This window comes from Armigeres subalbatus, chromosome 1 (assembly GCF_024139115.2).
Source record: "Armigeres subalbatus isolate Guangzhou_Male chromosome 1, GZ_Asu_2, whole genome shotgun sequence".
NCBI classification, from domain to species: Eukaryota; Metazoa; Arthropoda; class Insecta; order Diptera; family Culicidae; genus Armigeres; species Armigeres subalbatus.
In genome coordinates, this window is record NC_085139.1 from 163854088 (window position 1) to 163870581 (window position 16494).

Sequence of the window (16494 nt, forward strand, 5' to 3'; positions counted from 1 at the left end):
CTTTAGTCGGTTGCTCTGACGAGGTGGTCGCCAACGCATCCAAATTTATGTAGTACAAAATCTTCCAAATATTATGTAGGAGGAATGACGGCTTTGGCGGGGTTTTTTTATGACTGATTATGCTCAAATTTGGCCTAAACATTCTTTGCATATCAAAGAATATTGTGGCCAAATTTCATAAAATTTGATCGACAAAAACCCCCCTGACAATAATAGAACAAAACCTGCCAAAGCCGTCTTTTCCCCTATCAAAACTTGATGTTTTTCATTCCGTTCCATCAATTATTTATGTAAGAGAAACGAAAAACTAACAGAGAGAAGTTTTCGCTAATGAAAATATGACTTAATTTGTTGCAATTGTTTCCACCTGAATTTTCAATGCACACACTCCAAATAATCTGAACGTTGCTTCCACCTGAATTTTCAGGTACATTTTACGTGCACACGTAACTGCAAATGGTTCAGAAAATTCAGGTGAAACTTACGTGTCCGGTGAATTCTATCCAAAACTCAGGTAGAGCTTACCTGACTTTCACGTAGAATCAGATATATACCGGAAAATCAGATAAAAGTTACGTGAATTTCAGGTGGAAAAAATCTACGTACTTTTTCAGGTGGAAACAACGTGCAGATTTTTTTGGGTGCACGTGACTACAAATACTTTAGGAAATTCAGGTGAAACTTACGTGTCCGGTGAATTCTATCCAAAACTCAGGTAGAACTTACCTGATTTTCACGTAGAATAAAAATTCAATCGAAAAATCAGGTAAAAGTTACGTGAATTTCAGGTGGAAAAAGTTTACGTATTTTTTCAGGTGGAAACAATAACTTGCAGATTTTTTTGGGTGTGGGGCCTACACGGACAGATAAATCAACCCAAACTTTGAGTTCAATATACGCACTGATGAGAATATCGCAGAAAAAATTTACCCAAAATTGGGTAGTTTTCCCTTTCTTTCCCATGATTGCTATCAAAACTAGAGCAAGATGCAAACACCTCACCGAGGTTGCTCAGCCCAATAACCCAAATTTGAGTAAATTCATTATTCTCTATTTTGGGTTGATTAAGGTCCGCTTTGGATGGATTAAACTCAGCTTTGGGTAAATTATTTACATGGGATTAAAGGCAAACTACCTAGTGCCAGAAAAGTCATTTTACTCCAATTTGGGTTATTGGCTCAAACCACGGTTTTGAGTGCAAACAACCCACTTTTGGGTAGTTTTGGTTTTCAGTGTAGCTTTTGCAGGGGCGTGGTGAAAACGCAAAGACCGTGTTGAATATTTTTTGACATCTCATTAAATTCACCTTGCGTTTTGACTTTTGAAAGGTTTGCTGACCATTTTCCATCCAATTTTCCATTAATCTGTAGTTGCTAAAAAGTGTATCCAATTTCCTTCGATTTTTCGATAAAACTTTCATTATTCTGTACAAATATTGTGTAAAAACCTTCTCCCAGTGATGTGAAATGTTTTGTGGTGGTGTCCTTGTGGAAGATAGTTCTTTTTTCTAATTCCGTGTAATTTTTATGTTTGTTGCTCAATCAGTCAAAGCGCTTCCTAAAGTGGATTTTAATTAGAAGAGGTGTATTATTATGTAAATAAGTCCTATTAACAGCATGAAAACGTTTGTATCTATTTGTCCTTCCCTTGACAGACATCAAACAGTCCAGCTACGTTGGGTATCGGCCGTGATCTGGCGCCTGGAGACATCCGACGATTGACACTGAGTGCATAACCTTGAACACCAGACAGCAAAAATGAACAGACGTCCCAAGGGCCCCGGGCTGAAAATCCAAATGGATGTGGCCTCCAATTCGAATCCAGTGTGAGTGCAACATATTAACTACTGGTTGTTTGCAAATTTTCAGCTAATGAGGTTTTCATTGCGTTCTGCGGGGCCTTCCACAGCCTCTCATATGCACAAGCTATCGACAGAATTTGTGGAATGCTGAAACTTAATGTTAATTTTTTTTCCTTTTTTTCATTTAAAGGGATAAATGGTTATTGTTGCTTCTCCAAACATGAACAAGAAGTATTCCCTAACTAGGTGTAGTTCCAACAGTTCTTAGAATGTAGATGGAAGTAAGTCAGGGAACAACAATGAATGGCATCAATTGTTCTTTCTTGACCTGATGTAAAGGTAACTAACAGGTCCACGTATAGTTAATTAATTACAATTACTATTGTAACTTCCTGCTAACTCCAATGTAAAATATTAATTAAGCTCAAAATTGACCAGCTTACTGTTCGGTAATTATTTTACAGATTTTGTGTGAAATAAATTGGGCAAAAAATATATCAAAGTTTCTGAAACAATTGCTGTAGAAACTTATATGAAATTCATAGAAATTTGCGCATTGAATTACTATACTTTTTCATACATACATCAAACAAACATCGGGGGTGAATTGGGTTTTTTAAACTTTATGTTGCAAATTTTTGTTATATAACTAGTTTTGTACAGTCTCAATAGGATTCCGGCTCCACCTTTGAGAGAGGGTCTTGTACGAAACGTCACCCTCAGAATTTATTTTTGTTGCTGGAAGTTTTCGGATTGGTCACGGAAATAGAGCAATGCTAAGAACTGCTAGCTTTTGATGTTAGGATCACTTGACCATAGTTGGGCAAGTTATGTTCATAAACATACACCCTGTCTGTCGAACGAAACGGGTTCTATACAGAAGTAGACTTATGTTGGATGAGCTTAGAACTAATTTAGTTGAGACCGATCAACCATCCCATTGTGGTGGCGATTCAATCTCCAATCCATACAAGGAAACTACTTGGAAAACTTCCGAATGGTGTTCGTTTACTGAAAGTTGCACCGATAGTAATTGCTTACCTATGAAATTCTTTTTAATTGAAGGTTTCAATATCTGGACTTTGAAAGGGGACGACAGTCGGAAGGCTACCAGACATCACAGATTCTGTTATTGAAAATTAGGCAACCTAACGATACAAAAATGGACTCTCGTGATGGAATTGGATCTCAACCTCACACCGTTTGTAGTCAAAACTACTTGTTTGGTACTTCTAAGTAGAATGGCTCAAGTCACTGATACTAATAAATTATTAGACACTAGTGCGTGCAAAAGATGTAATGAAACAATGATCTATGGTTGTACAATCTCATGCAATTTTAAGTTTTGTTTGGGTTCGACGACGCAAAAAATGTTAATCAACTGAATTCAGAGATGATCCAAGTCTATGCAAGTCCCTGGAATAAAGATATGAAAATAACTTAATTTTATCATGCTACTCGTTTTTTACATCACAGGACACCTCCAAGAAATCTGGACAAAACTGCTACCATTACGATCGGTAGCAACACGTTCGTGGTCGAAGCGGATAATTTGGAGAAGATTTGCGACCTTGGGCGGGGTGCCTACGGGATAGTGGAGAAGATGCGCCACAAACAGACCAACACGATTATGGCCGTCAAAAGAATCACAGCCACCGGTCAAACACAGGAGCAGAAACGTCTCCTGATGGATTTGGACATCTCGATGCGAGCCAGTGACTGCCAGTATACGGTTCACTTTTACGGGGCCCTGTTCCGCGAGGGGGACGTTTGGATCTGCATGGAAGTGATGGACACCAGCATAGACAAGTTCTACCCGATCGTGTTCAAGAATGGGCGCAAAATGCCCGAAGATATTCTCGGAAAGGTTCGTATCATGATGATTGTTGAATGTGAAGTGTTTGTTTCATCACTGTTTCGCTAATTACAGATCACAGTCGCAGTCGTTAATGCACTTAATTATCTCTACACCAAACTGCGCGTGATCCACAGAGATGTGAAACCGTCCAACATACTGATCAATAGGCAGGGGGATGTGAAGATGTGTGATTTTGGCATTTCAGGTAAATGGGTAATTAATCTTTTTTTTTTCTCGAATATTTGGTCTTTCTCTCTCTCGGACTCGTTTTAGTCAGAAACGTTTATTAACAAATCTAATATGCTTGCAGGATATTTAGTAGATTCAGTGGCCAAAACAATAGATGCTGGATGCAAACCATATATGGCTCCAGAAAGGATAGACCCTCAAGGTCTGTTTCGATCAAAACCAGTAGAAGCCAAGGTCTGCAGTTCTTACTTTTTTTTACCATTTTAGGTAATCCAGGAGAATATAATATCAAATCAGATGTGTGGTCCTTAGGAATTAGCATGATTGAAATGGCCACCGGAACGTTCCCATACAGTACGTGGGGTTCACCTTTCGAGCAGCTGAAACAAGTAAGCGCCCGTTACAGATTCTGAAAATGTGAAACACTTAACGCGTTCCATTTATGCTCCATTTAGGTGGTCAAAGACGAACCTCCCCGGTTAAAGTCAGACGACTTCTCCGACGTATTCAAAAACTTCATCCTCGCTTGCCTTCAGAAGAAATTCCAAGACCGGTACAACTACGACCAGTTACTGAATCATCCCTTCATTCAGGAGCACACTGAAAAAACGACAGATGTCGCTTCGTTCGTTAGCGAAATTTTAGATTTGGCTGCCACGGTTTGATCCGGAGGGTCCTAGTGATAAACCAATATTTACACATTTAGTTAGGATTTTTTATTAGGTGTAAGAATCGTGTCAACAAATTGCAACCATCCCTCAAAAGTCCGGAATGAACAATCTTAGCCACAAACAATATGCCATAATATTCATTTTTTATTTCCTAACTTCGAAGAATGTAATTGATATTGAGCCACTTTGTCAGAGGAACGTAACACCGGACCAATAATTGGCCGAAGCATAAGTCCTCATTCTGATGTCCCAAGAGGGACTTTTTAACACGGCTCAATAGCTTGATTTATTTATCTTTTTCTTATAGAGTAAACTACCCCTGTCCGCATGGGATCCCCGAGTACACAAGAAATGATGCATAGATGGGGGACTGTTGTGTGAACAGCGATAGTGAACCAAGATTTGAAACTAATGCATATTTCCGAGTGAAGTATGTAATTTCAATTACGCTACCAGTTTTGGATTCGATAATCATTGGATATATTTCGTACAAATTCTTTCCATTCATTGGTAAGGTTAAAAAATCTTTTTAATTGTTTATTCATTAGATAAAAATACAAAAAATTGAATAGATTTATCGATTTCCCCCGACGTGGCTTTGTTTTCGTTTATTTTTATCCGAAAAGTTTGTTCGGCCAGGGAGCCCATTTTGAGGGGCCTTGTTAGGTGGTGATTGTACAGAAATATCAAAGTGATGAACAAAATAACCCTGACTGAATTTCTCGACCAGGGTAATGCTTACTTTTTTCTAGATCTGATCTTGTCTTGTGGGCTATTTTTTTTCAATCGTGTATTTATAAGGCTCATTTGTTCAATTAAAAATTCCACGGAGCCGCAAATCTTTTAATATGTTATTACGGTACAGTGGGGTAAGTGGGTAAAGGAAATCGCATAGTTTATGTTCTCAACAAAATCATCTATCCAATCTTTATACGCCTGGGAACAAGATTTTTGAAAAATACTTTTAGGATAAAAAATTAAATGTGAAACCAAAAAATCAGTTTGAATTTTTAACTTGCCCCACTTGTGGGGTTAGTGAAAAAATAATTATAAGAGAGGATTTTTTTCAATATAAGAACACATTTCCTGTTCATTTATATTATGCAAACGATAATTCGGGACCGCTTTGCGATTTGGGCGTAACTTATTTTGTAAACAAACATTGTTTTATGAATTCCATTGAATGCGGGCGTTTTTCTCCAAAACTAATTCCCTTATCTGATAGAGGGAAGCTTATTCTGTCGAATCCCAACTAACAATTTTGGTGCTAAAAGCTTCAACTTCTAGCCTTTGGCTGTGTAATAATTGAATAAAAGCAGTCAATGCTGAATAAAAGAAAAGCCTCCGCAAATAATCCCTTGAACTTCAACTCGACTATTACCCAAATATCTATCAGCTAGTCAGTTTGTGCCGAATATATTTCATCTTTTATCGTTTATGTAGCTTTCATAAAGTCATAAAACAGCACTGTCTGAATTACCAACAAAGCTTATCGGTTAAGAGCTAATGTATGTAACTGAGTTGCTTGTTAGCAACTTCTTATATTACGGTGAGGAACATTCACAATGAATACGTTTTCACACTTGTTATAGCACTAACATTATAGCGTAATGGCGCTATAAATGAACTAACGAAGCTTTTAGGCAACTTCTATATCTTTGAAGATTACACAACGTTTAAGTAAACCTTATACTGATTCTTTTAATAGCTTATCAGTATGGAACGTCAAAACCGCAATGTTTACATTTGATTTTTGTTGCCGGAGCTGTGTATGAGCTATTGATTTCTGTAATTCAGCTACAAAGGTATTCACCTGCTCTTATAGCAACTGACATAGCGCTTCCATTAATGCTAGCAGATAGTGTAAGAAAACAAGCCATTTAGAAGCGATATTACTGGTGACGGCTACTGTTAAACGATTAGCAGCAGAGTAGCATCTATACAGATCGAGAAAATGTTGCTTAAAAACAATTTCAACGATTGATGATACATAAAAGTTAGCCAACAGAACATGCTGATAGATGTTTGAATAGTGGTTGAAATAATGCTGAAAGCATAATTTTTAAGCTTATGTGCTAAAAGCAGCATGTAGGCCTCTTTCTAACGTTTATACAGAATGCATCCGAAAATAGCGTTAGCAAAATAACCTATAGGGTATGCGAAGAAGCACATCCATAATATCCTTTGTTATTTACATATGTCAAAGTGACGGTGATGACAGAGCAGCGGCCATTGAATCAGGAGATCAGGAGTTCGAATCTATTGAGCAACAAAAATGATATTTGAGTTTTCACAAAAAAACATTAAATAAACTCCGAAATTTACTACTCTCCTCTCAAATAATATTTAATCAAATTGAATTCAGTGGCTGTATAAAACTTATTTAACAGATTCAAAAAGTCTGAATAAGCGCCATTGAAGCAAATTATATCACTAAATGGTTTAGTAAAGATTGAGAAAAAATGTGTAACATGCTGTAAAGTAGTTGTGCAGGCACGTCAAAAACAGCTGAATAGATTCGCCAGATTTGCTGGTAAAAGCATTGAATAGAAGTTCTTGATCATATGTATAGCACACATATTCAGCTTGAAGCCTTATAGACGAGTTGAAATAACATTTACATTGACATTAAATGTTAGTTGGGATACATACCGTGATTCTGTCAGGAAACGCTTGCGTTAGCAGGAATTCGCCTTCCAATGTTTGTTTACAAAATAAGTTACGCCCAAATCGCAAAGCGGTCCCGAATTATATTGAATAGAGAATAATAGTGAGCTGTTGTAATGCTTTTTGAAAATCAGAGCACTGGGAAACTGAAGTGCCTTTATTAAATGATTTTTAATTTTCTAGTTTTCTTCATTTGAGTTATTTGAAATCTAAAATTTCTGTTCCATTTGTGTCTAACATTACTTTACATTTTTGGTTTATAGTAAGATAATGAACCTTGGTGATAATGTTGCTTTGTGTATGCAAAGAAATTTTCCTTGTAATATTCATCAAACCTGGAATCATCAGGGTTTTGCTTCATTAATAATCTACTTAGGATTTCAGTAGAAAAGTCTTCAATAACAAATGGATGAATATTCTCAATTTCGACTAAATAAATCATAGTTATGGATATATTAACTGCAATAGCGGTGATTCTTGTATTTAAGTTCCATAAATACCATTTTTCACGAATTATTTATCAAACATGGAGTACCCAATAAACTGACACGCTTATCAATTTCGGTTCTTGATTTAGCATTACTTTAATGACAGGGCTGGTAGCGATAAATGCCATTTAAAATAGTGGCTTAGTGACCAACGATGACGAAAAAAGTGACCAAATAGTGAATTTCAGATGCAGAAAAAGTGACCAAATAGTGACTTTTGTATGAAGTATTAACTAGGTAGTGTTTTTTTTCTTCCTAAGCAATGGAGGGGGAAGCTGCTCAACAGACATCCTGGGTTGTCCAGGAAGTGCGGGGTTAGGGGCCACCTCAAACAGCAAACGAGGGTGGCAGGACTACATCCCGACCCGCTAAACCGTTTCCATTGCCGCCAAGCCCATAGTCCCTTCGGTACAACCAGAAAGTAATGCTTCAAAGAGGGGCCAGTGCATAACGCACCCTCGAAGTTAGCTGCGTGTCCTTGCAGCATCGAACATCGGACTCGCTTTTTTAGAAGAACACCATAATATCGTGCCAGCGCGTTGCCGGCTTTCCAGGTGGCCTTACCACGCCCTATGTCCTCGGAAGATGGGAAGGGTCGACTTCGCGCCTGCTTCCCTCTGCACGACTGGTATCAAGAATGATGATGCCGCGTGCACCCCAAATTGACCTTTCCGCGATAGGGCCTATTCGCCAGCACGCAGAGGGACTTGCCGACGCGGTGTCTACGCTTTTCCCAGCCTTGACGAGGACCCCTTTCCGTCCTCGGGCTCGGAACCCGCCCGGTTGACCGACGCCGCGAAAGCGACGATACCATGTTGTTCTTCGCGCGGCCACTTGTTCGATAAAAGGATCGAGTTCGACCACAGAGCATGACCACCGGTATGGCCCATGAAGCCGACTCCGATCCCTTGGACCACCTCTTATTTGCGCCTGAACTAGCCATCCTTGAGTCCACGCGCCACCTTCTGTGTAGCTCCGAGACGATTTGGGCGATAGCCGATAAAACGGCGTGCCAGCCAACTTCATCAGCAAGCCAGCTGCGTTACCTGCACTTTGATTTTGCAGCACGCTTAAATGCCGGGCACATCGAACCCCCCATGGGGTGCTTGCTGTTCACAGCTTTACTGGAACAAATCAAACAATTGGGAGGGTTGGTGCAGCATTGTGCCTTATGTCCCTCCAATCCGCAGCGTCGGCAAAGATTGATTCTGTCAGGGCCTTTGCAGTCCCATTGCTTGTGCCCCGGTTCCAGGCACTTGAAGCAAACTTCGGGTTGCTCGTATATGCCCACAGGGCATACCGACCTGACGCTCCCTAACTTGACTACCTTGGAGGCGTCCGCTGCAGATAGCTGAACCAATGCTACCTGCGTCCCTGTCGGACCTTTCCGAAGCCGAACGGCTGCGGTGGGCGTCTCCACTTCACACTGTCGCCGCAGTGCCGTGACGAGCTCTTCGACTTCGGTGATCTCGTCCAGGTCTTTAACCCTTAGATTCACCTCCGTAGTGAGTGCCCTCACCTTGACCGTCTCGCCTAGAACTTCCTCCGCCAACTTCTTGTAGGCGGCGCCCTTTTGCGAGACGCCCCGCTTCAGCTCGAGGATCATCTCGCCCATCCGGGTACGTCTTACTCGACGTACGTCGGCGCCGAGTTCACCGAGCTTGACGTCACTCCTCATCGCCTTCAAAACGTCCGAGTACTTAGCCTCGTCCGCCGTGATGACTAGGGCATCGCCCCTGGAGCGATTGGAGTCTAGCGAGCGCCTACCCTAGACTTCTTGCTACCCTCATTCACCTGGGCCTTCTTTTCGGCCCTTGACGTCTTCGGTTTCCTCTTGTTCTTGAACAGGGTCCAGGAGGCGTCATCCCCCTATATTTCCCTGGTCTGGTGCGGCTGAGAATTTTCAGCCTGCCGTAACCCCTTACCACCGTCTTTCCTGAGTGGACGGACCTTTCCAGATCCTTCCTCCCCCGGTTTTGGAGGTACCTGGCCGGGGTTCAGCTTCCCAGCCCCACTACCCTTGTTCGGGGTAGTAACCCTCCGCGTTTTGGAGCGGCTCCCAGGAAGCTCATCCCCTGAAGACTGTCTCCCCCGTTTTTGTGTCTGCTCCGTTGGAGCAGTCACCCCCGACGTACCCGCAAATACTTGAGCCTCAGTCTGGGTAAACTTTGGTACCACCGTCTTCGCTGGCACGCCTTCGGTCGATTCGACCTTGGCCGAGTCCGCGAATCCTTAGGCCTCAGTCTGGGTAGACCTCGACTCCACCGATTTCTCGGGTTTATACTTGGCCGTCCCGACCGCCCTATCCAGCTTGGCATCCAGCATCGACTTTCGAAGTTTCTGCAAGCTCCTCTTGAGGTCCTTGCTGATATTATGCTTCGATGACGCAAAGTCGATGATGGCGTCCAGCTGTTCCGTCGCTACCTCGAAGGCCGAAAGCTCATCGCGTTTGCGGTCCATCGCCTCCACAAGCCATGGGCCGTCAATAACCCCTACCGGCGTTTTTTTAGCCGAGAGGAAGGTTGAGTGACCCACGCTGGCGCTGCGCTCTGAGCTGCCGACTATTGCCTCTGGCCTCCTAGGCGGAGACCTGAACAACCCACCTCTTGCGAAGGGGTTGTCGCCTACACTACTACCACTAATTGAAGAATTGACTTGATTTTCCATTTTAGTCCCACGAGTTGCTCGGGAAAAGAAGTCCACCACGCCAGAGCCCAGCATGACGCGGTAAGGGACAATTACTGTGGAGGGTGCCCAGGTACCCCACAGGCTCCGTTAAAGGCCTAGCTTATTATTTCACCCCCCTGGCCATGCATCCCCTCGGCACGGGTCGCTTGACGCCTTGGGATTAGGGGTTAGGGACGATGGTCCCGGTCTAACTCGCAGTGGCCATGGGGAGGGGTCGTCAAGCCCTTGGACAAAGTCCCTGCTGCCCCCTGTGTGTGTATGTGTGTGTGTCTGTGCGCACCCGCCCAAAAAAATGTCACTCATTTTTAAGGTACTTATCCTCAACCGATTTACTCGCAACAAGTTGCATTCGACGCAGGATACTCTACCATTGTTTCCTATTGAAAATTGGTCAGATCGGACTATGGGCTCGGAAGTTATGGTCAAAATACCAACTTTTTATAGGAAAATTTAGTAAAAAAATGTCACTCTTTTTTCAGGCACTCATCCTTACCCGATTTATTCGCAACAAGTTGCATTCGGCGCAGGGAGAGTTCCCATTGTTTCCTATTGAAAACTGGCCAGATCGGACTATGGGCTCAAGAGTAATGGCCAAAATACTATTTTTTTAATGCACGAGAAAGGCACCATCACCGCTAGGTGGATTAATCAGGGTTTTTTTTCAATCAAGTTCAACCATTCTTTTCTAAAATTTTATACATAATGTTAGTTTTGGGGAGCCTGGTTTGCTCGAGGTTAGGGAATACAATAATATAGTAGGAAAGGAAAGGAATTTAGGGTACTTAAGGTCACTCCAGACGGAATCCAAGTTTCAAAGTGCTCGCGTTTTCGGGGGCACACCACTCGATACGGAGGCGGGGCACAACTGTCATTTTTGCTGATTTAGCTTTGCTGCGTGAAATTCATTCAGCATGCGTGAAATAATAAAAATGACAGTTGTGCGTTGCTTCCGTATCGAGTGGTGTGCCCCCGAAAACGCGAGCACTTTGAAACTTGGATTCCATCAGGAGTGACCTTAAGTAATTAGGTTGTTGATGTTGATTCTTGGCGATGTTTCACATCTGTAACGAAACAAACATTTTTTTTGGGAGACAACAATGAGAGGAAGACATACGAAAGGGATTAACGACAGACATTGAAATGGATAACAAGAGGAAGACATTCGATATGGGGTACGACAGACAAGGGGGTGGGCAGACTAAGATCACAATCGTACATCAGCAATAGGCCTCTTCATGTTTTCAAAAAGTATCAAAAATTTAACCGGTCAGCCCAGAATCATAATTCTTATGCTAAAATAAGCCTGCTGTAAAATTTTCAGCTAATTCGGATAGAATTTCGAGGTGGCTCAAGTCAATTTAGTGTTTTTGGGCTATCTCAATTTTGAAAAAATCTAACTAGAGATATAAACGCCGAAAATTATCGCAACAACCTCTATACGAAAGCTTTTGGTGTGCTCTAAAAGTCTTGTGAACATTGCGATTTGTTCCGTTCACGCTTTGACCATGTTAAAGTGATTTTCGAGCTTTTAAGTGCATTAAAACACTATTTCCCCTAAAAGTCGTTGTGTAAGAACATTGTGAATTCACGTTTATAATTTAATGAATGTTTCATTGCTAAGCATGTTTCACGCTCTTGTTGCAACGACTTTCGTTCGCTCTTGGTAACCGAAGAGATCCCTGATAAGCTCTCGCGATAAATATTAGTGAGTTCCACGCTGATCTCATTACGGATACGGGAGGCAATTATTTTTGTTAGAAAAAGATGGGCAAAGTAAAAAAATATATATGAAATGAACTCAAATTGTCCCTATACGAAATTAAATGAAGAGAGAATTGAAAATTATTCAGGCTCCAAGGCCAGACAGGCTTTGTTTGACTTCAGAAGAGCTAGCGAGGGTTTTTTGATTTCATTAGAATGTGGACCATCTTCTCGGCATGTTGAATAGTGTTGTAGTGCGCCAGATTAAAAAACGTTCTAAAAAAATCGTGGATAAAAGTTTATAGATTATATTATAACTCGCAGAGAGTAGTGATTTTGCAAATTAGGTAAAACAAAAACCCAAAATTATAATTCGCAATTTGTAATTATACAAAACCAATTACAGCCTAGGATCGATTTGTACCTATGGTATAGTGAAAGCGAGTAAAAGTTGTGAATAATCGAAGATTGAATTGGGTAAGGTTTTATTTGCTAAATTCTGGTGCACTTTGTAAAGTATTCTGACCGTTGAACAGATATCACCCACCGTTCAACGTGGGTGTTGGTTTAGGAGTGACGGAATCACCCTAACCTGGGCACGCTATAGAATTCCACAGCGAGGAGAAACCAGCCCTGTGAAGCTTTTTCCAGCGTCCGCACTTTTGTACCATCCAGCCCGTGGCCCACCGTTCACCTTGCCGGTGTTATCGCCAAACTCTCCACATTTGTCAACCAAGCCAACCACCCCGCTCGCCATACCGTGAAAGCTCGACCCACGTGCAAAGCTACCGTTTGTTCGACGTAGCTCCCGTATGTAGGCAACGGTTAACACCTTTATCGTCGCAAGAACACTGAGCTAAATATCCATACGGCAGTGGTGTGAACACCAGGCAGAGTGAATTTGTTGCGGATCGTTGCTCTACGCATCAGCACGACGGGGTCCACGTGTACTAGCGGCCGTTAGCCGATCGGGTTAGTTGCGGGGAACGGATTGGTCACCGCCCACAAAGAACGGCCAGCGTCGGAAACGTCTGGAAAGGCAGGAACGCAGTAAGCAAATGCCCACCGTAATCAGGTCAGAAAGTTAGATAATAAGTTCGAAGAGTAATTATAAATTATAGAAGCGTGACGTCACCATTAGATTAGGATTAGAACATGAATACACGTAGACAATACTTTGTGATCCTAAACTAGTTGCACATTATTAAATTTGTTGAGTTTGATGCTTTCACATTGGGTGATCGGGTTTTAGTCGTGGTTTTTTTTTTTTCTGATAGTTTGAATAGTTTTGATTTCTTTTCGAATTTTGGTTCGTATATTCAGTTAATTATAAGAGTTCAACTTGCCCTTCGTATACGCTTCTTGAGACTGGTGTGTTTGAGCATTATTAACCCGCCTTGGATAGAGCCTCAAGCCGGGCCTCTAGATCAGCATCAGCAGTCTCTCCAACCCGAGAGTGGCGCTTAAGCTGTTGTATGCTAAGAGCTTGCAACATTCGTTTCAGTTGTTCTACAAGATTCTTGAATTTATTACAAATCATTGTTAATTTACTATTTTATAATTCCTCTTTTCTTCCTGGATATTTGAGTAATATAATTGCCAATGTGCGACCTACCGCTAAATTTTAAAAAATCAGAAGCTGAATCTGTGTCATAAATTTGCACGTTAGGATTTCTTCAAACAAGGTATTCTAGCTGAATTAGCTGAAAATTTTACAGGAGGCTTATTTTAGCATAAGAATTATGATTCTGGGCTGACCGGTTAAATTTTTGATACTTTTTGAAAACATGAAGAGGTCTAATCAGTAACTTTTACAAATTGGTGGACGAGGGACATGTATTCGAGATCAAGGCCCGCCAACACTTCTCTGATAGGCTTTGGTTGTTTTCCTCAGACCCGAAAATGTTCAGTTAATGCAGATCTGGGGCCGCGATTCTCCTCGCATACGACATGATCAATGCCCTGATAATCCTCGCCGCAAACACAGAGATTGCTTTCCGAGAGCCCTACTCTGAGAGGATGTGCGTTTAAAGTGTAGTGATTGGACATTAGACGACACATGGATCGAATGAAGTCTCGTCCTATATTCAATTTTTTAAACCATGGACGCTTCGACACCTGCGGGCGAATTGAATACAGCCATCTACCCAGCTCCCCATTTGTCCATTTCTGCTGCCAGCTGATCAAGGTTTCCTGACGAACTAATGAGGAAAAATCATCGAAGGTGATTTGCCGATCGTAAATATCACCTTCCATAGCGCCCACCTTAGCCAAAGAGTCCGCTTTCTCATTTGCCGGGATCGAGCAATGAGAAGGGATTTAAGCCATGGTGATTGTGAATGACCGTTCTGATAAAGCACTCAAAGCTTTCCGTATCCCGGTTAGAAGATACGCTGAGTGCTTTACAGGTTTCATTGACCGAACAGCCTCCAGTGTACTTAGACTGTCGGTGAAGATAAAGAAGTGGTCAGGCGGTAGGGATGCAATATGCTCAAGTGAATAGTGTACATCAGCTAGCTTAGCGGTATACACGGAACTAGGCTCTTTGAGCTTAAAGTAGACGCTATGAAAAACATTGAAAACACCGAAACCAGTGGAGTTCTACTCATTGAGTCCATTCCGTCAATACTGCATGGGCTTCCGATTGTTTTAACAAACCGGAAGTCGGCCACCTTGAATTAAAAAAATAGCGCCAAACACCGATTTCCGTTAAGAAAATTATTTTGAGCTTTTTAGTACGTCGAGTCAAGTACTTGACTCTGAACACGACCTTACTGTTAAGGTCGAAATACGTATCTGTCAAGGTACAATCAAGTGGTGGAATTAAATCGGATTGTACAAACTCGTTATATGACATACGATTCCCGGCTTTTACTCATCGAGCCCATTCCAGCAATTCCAATATTGCATAGGTTTCCGATCGTTTTAACAAACCAGAAATCGGCCATTTTGCGTTTCAAAACGACACCCAACATCAATTTCTGGCTACTACTCATCGAGCCTATTCCGCAATACCCATATTTGTTGAAATACCAATCGATTCACTCGAGTAGAACACTTGATAAACAATAACAACTCTCGTGAGGCCATCACGATTGTTTTGTAAACAATTCTCTTTTCACCCGTTCCCTTAATATACATGTAATAGTCAACTGTGGTAGGATGTATTTTATATGACATTTGTAGAGTTTCAATTTTGAATTATCCAAATGGCTGCACGGGCAGTGCAGCCAGTTCAGCTGAAAAACAACTTGTTTAATAAATAATATTTTATGTTTCACAACCATAACATGTAAAATATTAGCCAATACGGACGATGAAATTCAATATAGTTATCAGTTCTCAAACCTATTCCGTGTGTTTTTATCACAACGAAGAGAAACTTCAACAGGTTATGGGCCCAGCGGATAGCTGTAAAACCCAGACGAGCTCTAGATTCAGAGAGGATGGACCCGGAAGCGAGCGGTAGAGGAATCGGCGGCGGCACACATCTTCGATGGTAACGAGAAAAATTTCCCGGCGTGGAAATGGCGCATGGAGCACCATCTGGTTAAGATGAAGCTCATCCATTGCCTCCGACGAACGCCGGACGAAGAGATGTATGCCGTTCCAGTTGCTGGTGCAACGCCGGAGGAAGAAAGAGAGCGTTTGGAGAAATATAGGAAGAGAGTAGAGGAAGACACCGACGCTATTGACGAATTAGTCATGGCAATCAGCAATGATGTATTGAATAAAATAGTAGGGGCTACCTACGCGAAAGATGCGATGGACATACTCATCCGAACGTATGAAAAGACAGGCACGGGTGCTCTCATGAGTATGCGTCAGCGGTTATGCATGCTCCAAATGAAGCGCTTCGAAAGCTTAGAAAGACTGTTCGATGAGTATGATCTAATCATACGCGAGTTAGATCGCATGAACGCTAACCTAACAAGCTCCGAAAAAGTTCACGCTTTGCTGATGGCTGTACCGGAAAAATATAGCCATGTAAAAGGCGCTCTGACTGTTCTTTCGAACGAGGAGCTGTGTCGTAAGCCGATTTACGACATCAAGCGAATGCTGCTGGATGCCGAACTCGCTTCGGTCCACATCGGAGGTCGTCCGGATGGATCCAATGTTGCCTTGGTTAATAAATCAGGAAAGAAGAGCGCGGTTAAGTGCTTCGGATACGGTGAAGCGGGGCACTATAAAAATCGCTGTCCGAAAACGAAGAAGCAGACGAAGAAGAAACAGGGAGCGTACGCTGGAAGAAAGATGACGGCGCAGAAGAAGAAGAAGGTTCGCTTCATTGTAGACTCTGGGGCAACCGAGCACATGGTCACCGACGAGTCACTTTTGGAGGACGTCAAGGTGCTGGACAAGCCCGTTGCAATTTCGACAGCAAAATCCGGTCAGGTACTTCGGGCTACGAAGAGTGGGAAAATGAAATTG

The 16494-nt window shown here is 42.0% G+C and overlaps 1 protein-coding gene across 2 annotated transcripts; it reads left to right on the forward strand.

Annotated features, from left to right (window-relative positions):
- The first annotated feature begins 1321 nt into the window (after positions 1-1321).
- On the forward strand, positions 1322-5110 carry LOC134205467 (dual specificity mitogen-activated protein kinase kinase 6). Of its 2 annotated transcripts, none has more exons than XM_062680728.1 (7): positions 1322-1594; positions 1655-1825; positions 3278-3668; positions 3732-3864; positions 3970-4050; positions 4116-4237; positions 4304-5110. In XM_062680728.1, the coding sequence occupies exons 2-7, from the start codon at positions 1758-1760 to the stop codon at positions 4511-4513; spliced, it is 1005 nt and encodes a 334-aa protein (XP_062536712.1). In that variant the 5' UTR covers positions 1322-1594; positions 1655-1757; the 3' UTR covers positions 4514-5110. The 2 variants fall into 2 exon arrangements, with proteins under 2 accessions (XP_062536712.1, XP_062536714.1); XM_062680730.1 differs by having other exon boundaries at positions 1322-1582.
- Positions 5111-16494: the final 11384 nt, after the last annotated feature.